The 15,728-nt window shown below is 38.4% G+C and overlaps 1 protein-coding gene across 8 annotated transcripts in view; it reads right to left on the minus strand.

Moving 5' to 3' along the window:
• The window catches only part of MAST4 (microtubule associated serine/threonine kinase family member 4), a 620,856-nt gene that overhangs the window by 273,007 nt on the left and 332,121 nt on the right, over positions 1 to 15,728 (minus strand). For 4 of the 8 annotated variants that reach the window (XM_061393374.1, XM_061393376.1, XM_061393372.1 and 1 more), the window contains one exon: positions 14,123 to 14,158. The exons of the other annotated variants lie outside the window; for them this stretch is intronic. In XM_061393374.1, the coding sequence (XP_061249358.1) occupies positions 14,123 to 14,158 (36 nt within the window). The remainder of the gene's footprint in view (positions 1 to 14,122; positions 14,159 to 15,728) is intronic. 8 annotated transcript variants of the gene reach the window in all.

The following is a 15,728-nucleotide window of genomic DNA, read 5'->3' on the forward strand; positions in this document are numbered from 1 at the left end:
AGTAAATGCTCTGCTTTTTAAACTATCTTTTCTTCAAGTAGTCAGATATAGGGAAATTTTGAATGCATTTTTCCTGCTTCCTAGTTCTATAATGACCCCCTGTGTGACTGATAGAAGTATTGTTTAAGTGATTATTTTCTACAAAGACCAATTAGCCCTAACCTACTAAGATGCTACAAATTCTACATTATTACTAAAAAATAGACCACAATAAGAGACCACATATCAGTTCATTCTCTAATAATTAGTTTTGGAAATGCCTCTAGGATTGAATTATTTTCTTCTTTGAAAGGATTCTTATAAATTCAGAGAGACAAAAAGTATAAACTTTTTGGAAGTGAGCTATTTCAATGGGACACAGGTCCCTGGTTCTCCACTGCTGCTACTCTGTGAGCAAGTCAGCACTACATCTGATGAGGCAATAAGAGGACACGGCCACGGGGAGAAAAGGAAGAATGAGGTGGTTTGGTTTTCAAACACTGCCTATGACTAACACTGCTGCTGCTGCTAAGTCGCTTCAGTCATGTCTGACTCTGTGCGACCCCATAGACGGCAGCTCACCAGGCTCCCCCGTCCCTGGGATTCTCCAGGCAAGAACACTGGAGTGGGTTGCCATTTCCTTCTCCAATGCATGAAAGTGAAAAGTGAAAGGGAAGTCACTCAGTCATGTCCGACTCTTAGCGACCCCATGGACTGCAGCCCACCAGGCTCCTCCATCCATGGGATTTTCCAGGTAAGAGTACTGGAGTGGGGTGCCATCACCTTCTCCAATAACACTACAGGACTGAAATATTTCCTGATGACAGGAACAGAACTAAACCCAGGACCAGCTACCTCTTTTACAACAGGGTTTTAAAGCTTGTCTTAAGATGAGTTTTTCCTTCCTCTGCCACAAACACCATTTCCCAATAATCAAATAGTAGGTTATAGAGCCAGAGAACAATTTATTACATCTATGAATTCCTCTACCTGAAGGCCAAGTTTCATCAGCACCCCTTCCTTTCCCACCCCCGCCCTAAACAACTTGAAATATATGATTGTGTTCTTACATTAAAGTCAGTGCTCTGGGTTACAAACACGGGCTGAATGATTTCTATACGGGCAACAACAAAAGCAAGAGCTTGAGTATCCTCAAAAGAGTCATTTACACTCTCCAGAGAAGATGAACGAGTGAGGGTCACCCCTAGGTGCAAGGCGTTGGAAGCTTTGGGGTGCTCAGGAGGATGCAGACGTAGGACCACAACCAAAAAAAGCCAAGAATGAGAGGATAACTTGAAATACGTGAGTCACAACTTCAGGAAGTACCTACAACCCTCAAAGCACTTATTCCCCTCAGTTGGTGGTGTTCACTCAGTCGTGTTTGACTCTGCAACCCCATGGACTTCAGCATGCCAGGCTTCCCTGTCCTTCAGTATCTCCCAGAGTATGCTAAAATTCATGTTCATTGAGTCAGTGATGCCATCTGACTATCTCATCCTCTTTCGCCCCCTTCTCTTCCTACGCTCAATCTTTCCCAGCATCAAGGTCTTTTCCAATGAGTCAGCTCTCCACATCAAGTGGCCAAAGGATTGGAGGTTCAGCATCAGTCCTTCCAATGAATATTCAAGGTTGATTTCCTTTTAGGATTGACTGGTTTGATTATCTTGCTGTCCAACGGACTCTAAAGAGTCTTCTCTAGCACTACAATTTGAAAGCATCAATTCTTCAGCACTCAGCCTTCTTTATGGCCCAACTCTCATATCCATACATGACTACTGGGAAAGCCACAGCTTTGATTAGATGGACCTTTGTCGGCAAAGTGATGTCGCTGCTTTTTAATATACTGTCTAGGTTTGTCATTGCTTTTTTCCCAAGAAGCAAGCGTTTTTTAATTTTATGGCTGCAGTCACCATCCATAGTGATTTTGGAGGCCAGGAAAATAAAATCTGCCACTCCCATCAGTGGCCAGCTTCATTTCTTTTTGAGGAAGTTCTCCTGGTGGCTGGCTAGAGAGACTTTTTCAGCCTTCATTTGGGAGGCTTCTGCTGCCAACACCTGCCTCAGTTGTCACTGGCTGACCCCTAAAGATAGAGAGTGCGATTCCCCAATATTAATGGACCCCAAGAGAACAATTCTATCTGCGAGGCTCATAATGGATAGGAAAGGCTTCAACTATATGGCATTTCTTTTAATCAGTTATACTGCTTGGGGCTCATTTTACAAAGCCATCTGGCTTTGCAGACATCAATGTAAGGATCATGAAAAACCCCACTTTTTACTATGGTCCCACAAAGCAGAGAAATTTACTTCAAAGTATGTTATGCTCCCAGGGTTCTGGTGTAGAAATTTCTTGCTCCGATTCTTCATTGTTCAGACATCCAAGGAGCCTAGCCATCTAGGACATAAAAGGATTCTTCTGAAAGCCCCATGTAAAAGAAAGTGTTTGTTCAGTCCCAGTGTCCCTACAAATGTGATCTCATGCTACATGGTGGGGTGTCTAAGAAGATGAAAATGAAGGGGCCTCAACAGAGCTGTTGGGAATCCGGTCAGATAAACGGGAGGTTGGGGGTCATGAGCCGTCCTAAATTGGAGAACGCTGAGGTGCACTCCTTCCTGTGAATATTCTACTCATTCTCACAAAATGTTCCATGCCTCAGTGTGGCATTAAGGAGAAATGCTTTGACTCTTTTTTCTCACTACTGAATAAAACTGCAATTATATTTAAAATATTTTTACTTTGTATTGCTTTGACAGGTTCGCTTTTGAAGTTTTCTATTCATACATTTCAATAATCCTATCCCTTGCTAAGAGACAGTGAGCTGGCTTTTAACGAATTCAATACTAGGAGAAGGGACCAATGGTATTTTTTTTCTTTTTTTGCAAAGAGCTCTTTCATTCATCAGAATCTGAATGTTAGACGATATTACAAAACTCAATAAGACTGACAGATCGACATTTAGGTATAGGGATTAATAACTGGTCCCCACATTTAATGTACCATTTTAAAAAGCTGTCCTCTGACATTAACTAACCTGGAAATTAAATGCGGCTGGAAGCTCATATGACCGGCTCACAATAGGTTTCTCAAAAGAGTGGTTATTCCTCTTTAAGGCACCCAGTATAAGGATCATTGACTACTGACCCAGCGGCTTCATGCAAACAAGTGGACCAGTCTCGACACATTTCTTAATGGGCAAGAGAGCTGGCAGCAGAAAGGACAAGTGCTTAGGTCACAATTATAGTTGATTCATAATTTCTGCAAGGAGCCCAGGGACAGGGTTGGACCGTCACTCCAAAGGAACCTTATCTTTCCTGGTGATAATACACTTGAACTTCTGATGCACGCTCAGTCGCTTTAGTCATGACCAACTCTTTGTGACTCTATGGACGGTCCATGGGATTCTCTAGGCAAGAATACTGGAGTGGGCTGCCAGGGGATCTTGCCGACCCAGGGGTGGAACCAGCATCTCTAATATCTCCTGCGTAGGCAGGCAAGTTCTTTACCACTAGTGTCACCAGGTCTCTATGTGAAGCAATATGGAAACCTCATCCTTGCCTGGAATCTGCTGCATCAGTATTTTGTACTCTCTCCTATGTCTATGAGGCTTAACATTTCTAATAGTGGATTAAGCCAAAATAAAGATGAGAAGCTGGTGATTTTTGACAGATGACCATTATATCTACTACTGTGGGCAAGAATCCCTGAAAAGAAATGGAGGAGCCATCATAGGCAACAAAAGAGTCCAAAATGCAGTACTTGGATGCAATCTCAAAAACGACAGAATGATCTCTGTTCGTTTCCAAGGCAAACCATTCAATATCACAGTAATTCAAGTCTATGCCCCAGCCAGTAATGCTGAAGAAGCTGAAGTTGAATGGTTCTATGAAGACCTACAAGACCTTCTAGAACTAATGCCCAAAAGAGATGTCCTCTTCATTATAGGGGACGGGAATACAAAAGTAGGAAGTCAAGAGCTATCTGGAGTAACAGGCAAATTTGGCCTTGGAGTACAAAATGAAGAAGGTCAAAGGCTAATAGAGTTTTGCCAAGAGAACACATTGGTCATAGCAAACACCCTCTTCCAACAACACGAGAAGACTCTACACATGGACATCACCAGATGGCCAATACTGAAAGCAGATTGATTATATTTTTTACAGCCAGAGATGGAGAAGCTCTATACAGCCAGCAAAAACATGACCGGGAGTTGACTGTGGCTCAGATCATGAACTCCTTATTGCCAAATTCAGACTTAAATGGAAGGAAGTAGGGAAAACACCTAGACCATTCAGGTATGCTGCTACTTCTACTGCTGCTAAGTCACTTCAGTTGTGTCCAACTCTGTGCAACCCCAGAGATGGCAGCCCACCAGGCTCCCCCGTCCCTGGGATTCTCCAGGAAAGAACGCTGGAGTGGGTTGCCATTTCCTTCTCCAATGCAGGAAAGTGAAAAGTGAAAGTGAAGTCGCTCAGTCATGTCCGACTCCTAGCAACCCCATGGACTGCAGCCTACCAGGCTCCTCTGTCCATGGGATTTGCCAGGCAAGAGTACTGGAGTGGGTTGTCATTGTCTTCTCCATTCAGATATGACCTAAATTAAATCCCTTATGATTATACAGTGGAAGTAACAAATAGATTCAAGGGATTAGATCTGATAGAGTGCTTAAAGAACTATGGATGGAGGTTAGTGACATTGTACAGGAGGCAGAGATCAAGACCATCCCCAAGAAAAAGAAATGCAAAAAGGCAAAATGGTTGTCTAAGGAGGCCTTACAAATAGCTGAGAAAAGAAGAGAAGCTAAAGGCAAAGGAGAAAAGGAAAGATGTACCCATTTGAATGAAGAGTTCCAAAGAATAGCAAGGAGAGAAAAGAAACCCTTCTTCATTGATCAATGCAAAGAAATAGAGGAAAACAACAGAATGGAAAAGACTAGAGATCTCTTCAAGAAAATTAGAGATACCAAGTGAACATTTCATGCAAAGATGGGCTCGATAAAGGACAGAAATGGTATGGACCTAACAGAAGCAGAAGATATTAAGAATAGGTGGCAAGAATACACAGAAGAACTGTACAAAAAAGATCTTCATGACCCAGATAATCACGATGGTGTGATCACTCACCTAGAGCCAGATATCCTGGAATGTGAAGTCAAGTGGGCCTTAGAAAGCATCACTATGAACAAAGGTAGTGGAGGTGATGGAATTCCAGTTGAGCTCTTTCAAATCCTGAAAGATGATGCTGTGAAAGTGCTGCACTCAATATGCCAGCAAACTTGGAAAACTCAGCAGGGGCCACAGGACTAGAAAAATTCAGTTTTCATTCCAATCCCAAAGAAAGGCAATGCCAGGGAATGCTCTAACTACTGCACAATTGCACTCATCTCACATGCTAGCAAAGTAATACTCAAAATTCTCCAAGCCAGGCTTCAACAGTACATGAACTGTGAACGTACAGATGTTCAAGATGGTTTTAGAAAAGGCAGAGGAACCAGAGATCAGATTGCCAACATCCGTTGGATCACTGAAAAGCAAGAGAATTTCAGAAAAACATCTACTTTATTGACTATGCCAAAGCCTTTGACTGTGTGGATCACAACAAACTGTGGAAAATTCTTCAAGAGATGGGAATACCAGACCACCTGATCTGCCTCCCAAGAAATCTGTATGCAGGTCAAGAATCAACAACAGGACATGGAACAACAGACTGGTTCCAAATTGGGAAAGGAGTACGTTAAGGCTGTTTATTGTCACCCTGCTTATTTAACTTATATGCAGAGTACATCATGTGAAATACCGGGCTGAATGAAGCACAAGCTGGAATCAAGATTTCCAGGAGAAATATCAATAACCTCAGATATGCAGATGACACCACCATTCTGGCAGAAAGTGGAGAAGAACTAAAGAGCCTCTTGATGAAAGTGAAAGAGGAGAGTGGAAAAAGTTGGCTTAAAACTCAACATTCAGAAAACTAAGATCATGGCATTGCCCCTTCATGGCAAATAAATGGGGAAACAATGGAAACAGTGACAGACTTTTTTTTTTTTCCAGACTTTATTTTTTGGGGCTCCAGAATCACTGCAGATGGTGACTGCAGCCATGAAATTAAAAGACACTTGTTCCTTGGAAGAAAAGCTATGACCAACACAAACAGCATATTAAAAAGCAGACATCACTTTGCCAAAAAAGGTCTGTCTAGTCAAAGCTATGGTTTTTCCAGTAGTCATGTATGGATGTGAGAGTTGGACTATAAAGAAAGCTGAGTGCTGAAGAATTGATGCTTTTAAACTGTGGTGTTGGAGAAGACTCTTGAAAGTCCCTTGGACTACAAGGAGATCCAACCTGTCAATCCTAAAGGAAATCAGTCCTGAATATTCATTGGAAGGACTGATTGCTGAAGCTGAAATTCCAATACTTTGGCCACCTGATGCAAAGAACCGACTCATTGAAAAAGATCCTAACGCTGGGAAAGATTGAAGGCAGGAGGAAAAGGGGACGTCAAAGGATGAGATGGTTGGATGGCATCACTGACGCAATGGACATGAGTTTGAGTAGGCTCCGAGAGTTGGTGATGGACAGGGAAGCCTGGGCTGCTCAAGTGCATGGAGTCTCAAAGAGTCAGACATGACTGAGTGACTGAACCTAACTGAAGACAGTACCAAACACATGAAGGTAGTATTTAATGAAGGTAATTTAAACAAGAACAAGAGAATAGTATTGAATTAGAACAGTGTTACTGCTCTAATTTACTGTGATCATTTGTGATCATTTGTAGGCAACCCTTACAAGTCTTAAATTGATAACTAATGTGAGCAAAATATTTACCTTGTTTCAGTTTTAATTTTTAGTTGTAAGTTGTAAGATTTTTTTCATCTTTTAAAAGTACAATGCCACATAAGTTGTTGTTGTTGTTTTTACTTCAGTTTGATCTAGATTAAGAACACCTACGAATTAAGGAGGGTTCTGGCCCTAAGGATCATTGCTTTGAACATAATACCTGAATTATTTTCGGAGGTACATCATTGTTTTTTGGTCAACACTGTAATATCACCTGCTTTGTATCTTCATGTACGGCAGAGACGCTGAATATAACCTGAATTAATTAATTTACATCAATATATGTGACTATTTGTACCCAAGGTTGCAGTTTAGGGGGCATTTCTTTCCTTACTCTTTAGGTTCTGTGAGCACTATTTTAATTATTCTAGTGCTTATATCTTTCTAGTCTATCACTTCACATCCTCTAAATCACTGTTTGGGGGGTTTTGGGGGGGGACTATGATGGTGCACTTGCAGCAGCTAGAGTTCTCCTAGCTTCAAACACAAACAACTCTGTTTCTTGCCCATGGACTCTACTATAGCCATTCCAACACCTAGTCACAAATGATTATGTATATTGGTTCTACAAAGAAAGATAGGTTCTCCATCCTAATTTAAGAATTCTATCTTTCAGAGTCCAAGCTTAGGTAGCCCTGGAGCAAATTAAAGTCTTAAATACTTGGTATATTATAAAAGAAACATTCGTTTATTGTTAATCTTATGATATGCTTATTCATTGCTTATGTACTGTGATTTTAAGATCCTGTGATAGTCTACATACACTTAAAAATAAGTTTATAATTAACCATAAAGAATTTACACACATGCATAATTATATTTAAAATGTATTCTTTTCTAAAAACTTGAAGTATAGTTTATTTATCAGTTTTGTTTATCTTCTCAAAGAACCAGCCTTTTTTTTTTTATTAATCTTTACTATCGTTTCTTTCATTTATTTTTTATTTATTTCTGCTTGGATCTTTATGATTTGTTTCCTTCTACACATTTTGGGGTTTTTTTGTTGTTGTTGTTGTTCTTTTTCCATTTGTTTTAGGTGTAAAGTTAGGTTGTCTATTCAATGTTTTTCTTGTTTCTTGAGGTAGGATTGTATTGCTATAAACTTCCCTCTTAGAACTGCTTTTTGTATTCCATAGGTTTTGAGTTGTCGTGTTTTCATTGTCATTTTAGAAATTTTTTTTACTTCTTCAGTAACCTGTTGTTTACTTAGTAACCTGTTGTTTAATCTCCATGTTTTTGTGCTTGTGTTTCTTACAGGTTTTTTTCTTGTAACTGATATGATTTCACTTTTCTTAAATTTTCTGAGGTTTGATTTGTGATCCAAGATGTGGTCTATCCTGGAGAATGTTCCATGTGTACTTGAGAAGGTGTATTCTTCTGCATTTGGATGGAATGTACTGAAGATATCAATGAGATCCATTTCATCTAATGTATCATTTAAGACTTGTGTTTCCTTATTAATTTTCTGTTTTGATGATCTGTTCATTGGTGTGAGTTGGGTGTTAAAGTCTTCTACTATTATTTGTTACTGTCAACTTCTCCTTTTATGTCTGTTAGTGTTTGTTTTATGTATTGAGGTGCTCCAATGTTGGGTGCATAGATATTTACAATTGTTATGTCTTCCTCTTGGATTGGTCCCTTGATCATTATGTAGTGTCCTTCCTTATCTCTTGTAATAGTCTTTATTTTAAGGTCTATTTTGTCTAATATGAGGATTGCTACTCCAGCTTCCTTTTGCTTCCCATCTGCATGGAATATATTTTTCCATCCTCTCAGTTTCAGTCTATTATATGTCTCTAGGTCTGAAGTGGGTTTCTTTTAGACAGTATATATATATGGCTCTTGTTTTGGTATCCATTCAGCCAGTTTGTGTCTTTTGGTTGGAACATTTAATCCATTTACATTTAAAGTAATTATCGATATATATGTTCCTATTGCCATTTTCTTAATTGTTTGGGGTTGATTTTGTAGATCTTTTCTGTTCTCTTATATTTCTTGACCATATAAGTTCCTTTAGCATTTGTTGTAAAGCTGGTTTGGTAGTACTGAATTCTCTTAACTTTAGCTTTTCTGACAAGCTTTTTATTTCTCCATCAATTTTGAATGAGATCCTTGCCAAGTACAGTAATCTTGGTTGTAGAATTTTCCCTTTCAGTACTTTAAATATATCCTGCTATTCCCTTCTGGCCTGCAGAGTTTCTGCTGAAAGATCAGCTGTTAAGCACATGGGGTTTCCCCTGTATGTTACTTGTTGCTTCTCCCTTGCTGCTTTTGATATTCTTTCTTTGTGCTTAGTCTTTGTTAGTTTGATTAGTATGTGCCTTGCCGTGTTTCTCCTTGGGTTTATCCTGTATGGGACTGTTTGTGCCTCTTGGACTTGTTTGACTATTTCCTTTTCCATGTTGGGGAGATTTTCAACTATAATCTCTTCAAAAATTTTCTCATACTTTTTCTTTTTCTCTTCTTCTGGGACCCCTGTAATTCGAATGTTGGTACATTTGATATTGTCCCAGAGGTCTCTGAGACTATCCTCAGTTCTTTTCATTCTTTTTACTTTATTCTGCTCTTCAGAAGTTGTTTCCACCATTTTACCTTCCAGCTTACTGATTTTTTCTTCTGCTTCAGATATGCTGCTATTTATTCCTTCTAGAGTATTTTTAATTTCAATAATTGTGTTGTTTGTCTCAGTATGTTTATTCGTTAATTCTTCTAGGTCTTTGTTAATTGATTCTTGCATTTTCTCCATTTTGTTTTCAGAGTTTTTGATCATCTTTACTATCATTATTCTGAATTCTTTTTCAGGTAGTTTGCCTACTTCCTCTTCATTTATTTGGACTTCTGTGTTTCTAGTTCGTTCCTTCATTTGTGTAGTATTTCCCTACCTTTTCATTATGTCATTAACTTATTGTGTTTGAGGTCACCTTTTCCCAGGCTTCAAAGTTGAATTCTCTCTTCCTTTTGGTTTCTGCCCTCGTAAGGTTGGTCCAGTGGTTTGTGTAAGCTTCATGTAGGGTGCGATTTGTGCTGAGTTTTTGTATGTTTGTTTGCTTTTCCTCTGATGGGCAAGGCTGAGTGAGGTGGTAATCCTGTCTGATGATGATTGAATTTGTATTTTTGTTTTGTTTGTTGTTTAGATGAGGCGTCCTGCACAGGGTGCTACTGGTGGTTGGGTAATGCCAGGTCTTGTATTCGAGTGGTTTCCTTTGTGTGAGTTCTCACTATTTGATGCTCCCTAGGTTTAGTTCTCTGGTAGTCTAGGGTCCTGGAGTCAGTGCTTGATCAGTCAGAGCCACTCCAAAGGCTCAAGGCTTGATCTCTGGTCTTGCAGTCACCTTCCTGGATGAACACACCATGTCATTGCTGGACTGTTAACTTGTAAGACATATTATGGAACACACAAGCCACATTGACGCCCTGAAAGTTGTTCTCTACATCAGAGAGACAGCGGATGTCTCCTGGTATAAACCGGATGCCTTCTGGAATGGTCTGAGCAGGGTGGCTGATGTCAAACAGAATAGAATCACAAGGACGCCCTTCTGGTCCAGAGCACAGCCAAGGCTCCTCCCATAATGAGGACCGTTTCCTTTGGAGATTTGTGGGAATCCATATGTGGCAGTCAAAGATAACTGGACAGTGGCAGAGGATGAGGACGTCAGGACTGCTCAAGGTGGGGCGACCCAGGTCCCTCCCCTGAAGTAAAGTTTATTTATGGTACTGTGTTAGTTTCAGGTGTACAGTACAGTGATTCAGTATCACACATATATGTGTATATATATTATATATATGTAAATTCTTTTTCAGATTCTTTTCCATTATAAGTTACTATAAGATATCAAATATAGTTCCCTGTGCTATGCAGTAAATCTTTGTTAATTTATATATTGTAGTGTATATCTGTTAATCTCATAGTCCTACTTTATCCCTCTCCTTTTCTCCTTTGGTAATCATAATTTTGTTTTCTATGTCTGTGAGTCTATTTCTGCTTTTTAAATAAGCTCATTAGTATTATTATTTAGATTCCACATAAAAGTGATATTATATTTGATAACACAAATATCTTTTTATATTTATGGTTATCATCTTTATCTGTTTTGATGATGATTAAAACTTAAGTGCTATAAAGAAGGCTGAAAGTGAAAGGGAAAGTCGCTCAGTCCTGTTCGAGTCTTTGTGACTAGGCCAGAATATTGGAGTGGGTAGCCTTTCCCTTCTCCAGGTGGTCTTCCTAACCCAGGGATTGAACCCAGGTCTCCTCCATTGCAGGCTGATTCTTTACCAGCTGAGCCACAAGGGAAGCCCAAGAATATTGGAGTGGGTAGCCTATCCCTTCTCCAGCAGATCTTCCCAACACAGGAATTGAACCAGGGTCTCCTGCATTGCAGGTAGTAAAGAAGGCTGAGCACTGAAGAATTGATGCTTTTAAATCGTGGTGCTGGAGAAGACTCTTGAGAGTCCCTTGGATGGAAAGGAGATCAAAACATTCAATCCTAAAGGAAATCAACCCTGAATATTCATTGGAAGGAATGGTGTGAAGGACTGGACACCTGATGTGAAGAACTGACTCATTGGAAAAGATCCTGATGCTGCGAAAGATTGAAGGCAGGTGGAGAAAGGGATGACAGAGGATAAGATAGTTGAATGGCATCACTGACTCAATGGACATGAGTCTGAGCAAACTCTGGGAGACAGTGTGGCTTGCTGCAGTCCATGGGGTCACAGACAGTCAGACATGACTTAGCAATTAAACAACAACAACAAAAAAACATGCAGGAAACACAATTTGAGCTGGTTAAAATACAGCTTATTAGGAAATATGAGGAATGTGATATGCCTTTAATACAGAACAGTTTATATCATCTGTCAACCTTTGATAAATATGACTGCTCTTGGCTCTCGGTAGGCTCAGCTTGTTCAGTGGCTTATAATTACCGTTTGCTCTGTCACCTAAATTTCCACTGTTGGCCAGCAGAAGTTACTTCAGTTGGGTTAATCTCTTTATAGCTCCACACACTACTGAAAGCATTCCTGCTCTTTGGTTAAAAAAAAAAAAAAAAAACTGTTCTGAAACCAACAAAGTGTTCCCTTATCCCAACTGTAGCATCCAGATATGTTTCAGAGTCTTGGAATAGTGGAAAGTAGTTTTAGTGATAAAACTGGGGTCCATGGGGTGCCTACTAGCTGATTTCATGTAAGTAGTGGGTGGAAGCCAGGCAGTGATTACTAATTACCTAATTTAGAACAGAGCAGGAAAATTATATTTGATTTTGACCTAATAAAATTATAAATTCATTTAGAAAGTTCAAAGTGAACTCTTAACTTTACTAAGTCCTTTTTTGGTTTTCATGTAAACAATTTAAATTAGTTTCCTTCTCTAAATTACCATCTTTAATATTTATACACATGTAAAAAATTGCCATACCTATCTATTTATTTGAATTATGTTTTCAGTGAAAGTACTAAAAATATCATTTTTAAAAACACAATTATAATTTGTCAAGTATTTATATCACTCAATAATAATCACACTGTGTTACTTCACCATTTCCTTTTTTGGCTATAGAAGAAACTAATGGTTTTTCCCTAATTAACCAAGTGAAAATGGGCAGGGACCAACATGAGGACCTGTCTTCACTTTCATAAGCAAAATACAGATCTCATGTGTATCTGCATATGTGTTCAATTTGTAAGAAAATGTAACTATTATTTTAAATCACAGGCAGCTTTAGAATTTCAGATGCTTTCAGAGAAATGCAGAAGTATTTATTACCTTAATACTATAACTAAAGTTTCCAAAAAACTATCAAGAATTTCAGTGAACAAAATTAATATCACATTAGTAAAAACTTAATGTAAAATTATCAAAAACATAAAATATTAAAAACAACTTTACCTCAAACTTCAAACGTGATAACTTCTTAAGTCAACATTGTTTAAATTTTAGAAAAATCCAAAGCAAAAAGATTGAAAACCCATAGTTTATCATAAACTTCAGCTACAGGTCTTCGTCATATTATCATATTTACATACCCCTCAACCAATCCATGTATGGATATAACTTCTAGTTCGTTATATAAATAGAAATACAAATTATTTATAAGGTCACTTTAGCTTTATTATAATCTAATTTTTAGACTGGTTAAAATATATCATGCCTGCATCCCCATTTTTGCATCTTAGGATAATTGTACAATTATCACAGGAACAAAGTCACACTTAAAGAAATAAAATTCACAGAAAATCCTTTAAGTTATCAGTAACTATTTTCCAATCAGTAACATCAAGTAAAGAGATTCCCAAACTGCAAAGTCATTTTGCAGTTTTATTTATCATATATTATTATATTAAATTTTAAAACTTAAAGGTGGGGAATTTTATCTTAAATGTTTTAAATATAAAATTCCCCACCTTTAAGTTTTAAAATGTAATATAGCTAGATCAACATGAAACAAAAAATAAATGGCTAAAAACAACCATAAAAAGTATGAAAACAGTGACCAGTGAGGAAGAACTTACCAGACATCACAACTCACTAGAAAAGCCACTGTATTCAAAGGAAAATGGTGCTGGCGCAGAGACAGACAGGGGTCAGGATGAAGAGGCCAGAGACTGACACGGGGGGACATGGCGTCGTTAATATACGACAAGGGTAACATTTCCATCCCATGGAAAATAAGGTTTCTTATATTAACTACATTGGGGAGAAAAAAGATAGATAGCATCCTACTTCATATCATGTACAAAACATAAAACTGGAGTAAGACTTGAATGTTTTTAAAAATAGGGAAGAATATTTAAAAGACTATTTGTTTGACCATGGGATGGACAATGCCACCCTAAGTAAAACAGATAACTCAGAAGCAATAGAGAAAAAGATAGATTGTTGGATTAAATAATAACTAAGAATTTTCTTTTAGTAAAAGACCTCATCCATATAGACAAGAATCATAAAGCTATATTTGCACATATATAACATGGGTATAACACTGGATTAACATTTCTAAAACAATACATAGCTTCCAGAAATTGCGACAGAAACACACTAGAAAAATGGGTAGTGGAAATGAATAGGAAATGAAGAAAAGAGAAATTCAAATGGATAATAAACATATGAAAATATATTCTGCATCACTGACAGGCAGTGAAGAAACGTAAATCAATGCTCAGAGGTTTGACTGGTAAGAATGAAAAGAAACAGTGGCATCCAAAGCTGGGAAAATGTAGAAAATGGGCATTCTTATGTGCAAATGTGATTTGCTATTTCTTTGGGAAAGAATTGAGAAATATCTATTAAAATTAAAAATACACATACCGTTTGACCAAGCAATTCCACTTCTGGGAATCTATCCTATAGGGAAAAAAAAAAAAAGGACCAGTACGTAAGGACACAGGCACAGTGATATTTATTGCAGCATTGTTTGTTGTGGGGCACAGGAAGAGGGGAGAGTGGAAATAACACTACTGTCCATTCGTGAGGAAATGGTTAAATGAAATGTTGGAATATCCATAAGATAGAATATTATGTATTATTCAAAAGAATGGGATAAAGCTGTAGAGTGTGACTTGCTAAGGTGAGAGAAGCAAGTGAAAAGCTGTAATTCCATTATGACAGTAGCAGCAGACACAACACAACGACGGGCATGCGGCACTCCCACGTATGGAAGGACACACACCAGACCAACAAGGGCCGCCCAGGGTTAGGACTGGAAACAAGGACTGAGCGGAATGGGGATTATTTCCTTCCTCCTAGTGCATCTGTGCTGTTTCACTAGTTACTATGAGCCATATGTTTGCTCTAGAACTTTCAAAAATATATTTAAGAAAAAAATATTAACTTTTTAGTGGTAGTAGAGCAGAAGTATTTCCAGACATTCACCTGCAGTAAAACAGCGGCAATTCAACAAATATTCCCTTCTCTGCTTGTGCCGGTCACTGCAGTGTTCATTTCTGATTGCTTGCCCAATATCCACTCCGTCTCTCTCCCATAAGGGTATCAGCCATGTGATTTGGATGGAGTTGACTCCACTCTATTTGAAGGGACTCCTGAGTAGTCTTAGCCAGTTTGGCCCATCAAAAATACAATTTGGAGCCACTAATACAAATTTAACTTTTCTAGTAGTCACATTAAAAACAAATTTAAAAGAAACGAAAGCAATTTTAATAATGGTTTTGTGTTCTAACCGAATATACCCCAAAATATTACCATTTCACTATGCAATTAGTACACAAATTATTAAATATTTCACATTTTTTCCTGTCTCAATTTGGACTAGTTACATTTCAAGAGCTCAACAGCCACATGTGGCCAGTGGTTACCATACCAAACAGTCTAAGCTAATGAGGGTAATGCTATAAATATTGTCATATTCAAGGATGGATACATAATTTAAGATGGCCCAGTCAAAGAGAAACCCATAATGGCAGGAGAAGAAAAATCCACTCCCAGTGAGGACAAATAAGAAAAAACAAACTGTGAAAACTGTTGGCAGTCATCTATGAGCTAGGAAGGAAGCATGCCCTGGGATGAAGGAGAAACTGGGTCCCTGGGGCAACACTGAAACTCTTGGTTAACCCTTGCCGGAAGCCAGGACTTTTTAGTTACATTAGCTGGTAAATTTCCTTTATTTGTTTCAGCCATTTTCAGTTAGGTTTTCTTTTATTACTTGCGATCAAAAATATTCCAATTGATAAATTCATCTGTGGACAATGCCATGTGTAAACAAATACTTTCTTCTTATGTGAATTAACTCAAATGTTCAACATTCCTTCCCTTGTAGTTAAGGCATGCTTTTGTTAAACTGTCCTTATTTGATAACACTTTCAGACATCCGAAAACACTCCCAAAAAACATTTCCAGAGACTGATTTCTGAGCAAGCAGGGTAACTGCACGGTCACTGCACAAGAGAGTATTTCTCCT

Source organism: Bos javanicus, chromosome 20 (genome assembly GCF_032452875.1).
Source record: "Bos javanicus breed banteng chromosome 20, ARS-OSU_banteng_1.0, whole genome shotgun sequence".
Lineage (NCBI taxonomy): Eukaryota > Metazoa > Chordata > Mammalia > Artiodactyla > Bovidae > Bos > Bos javanicus.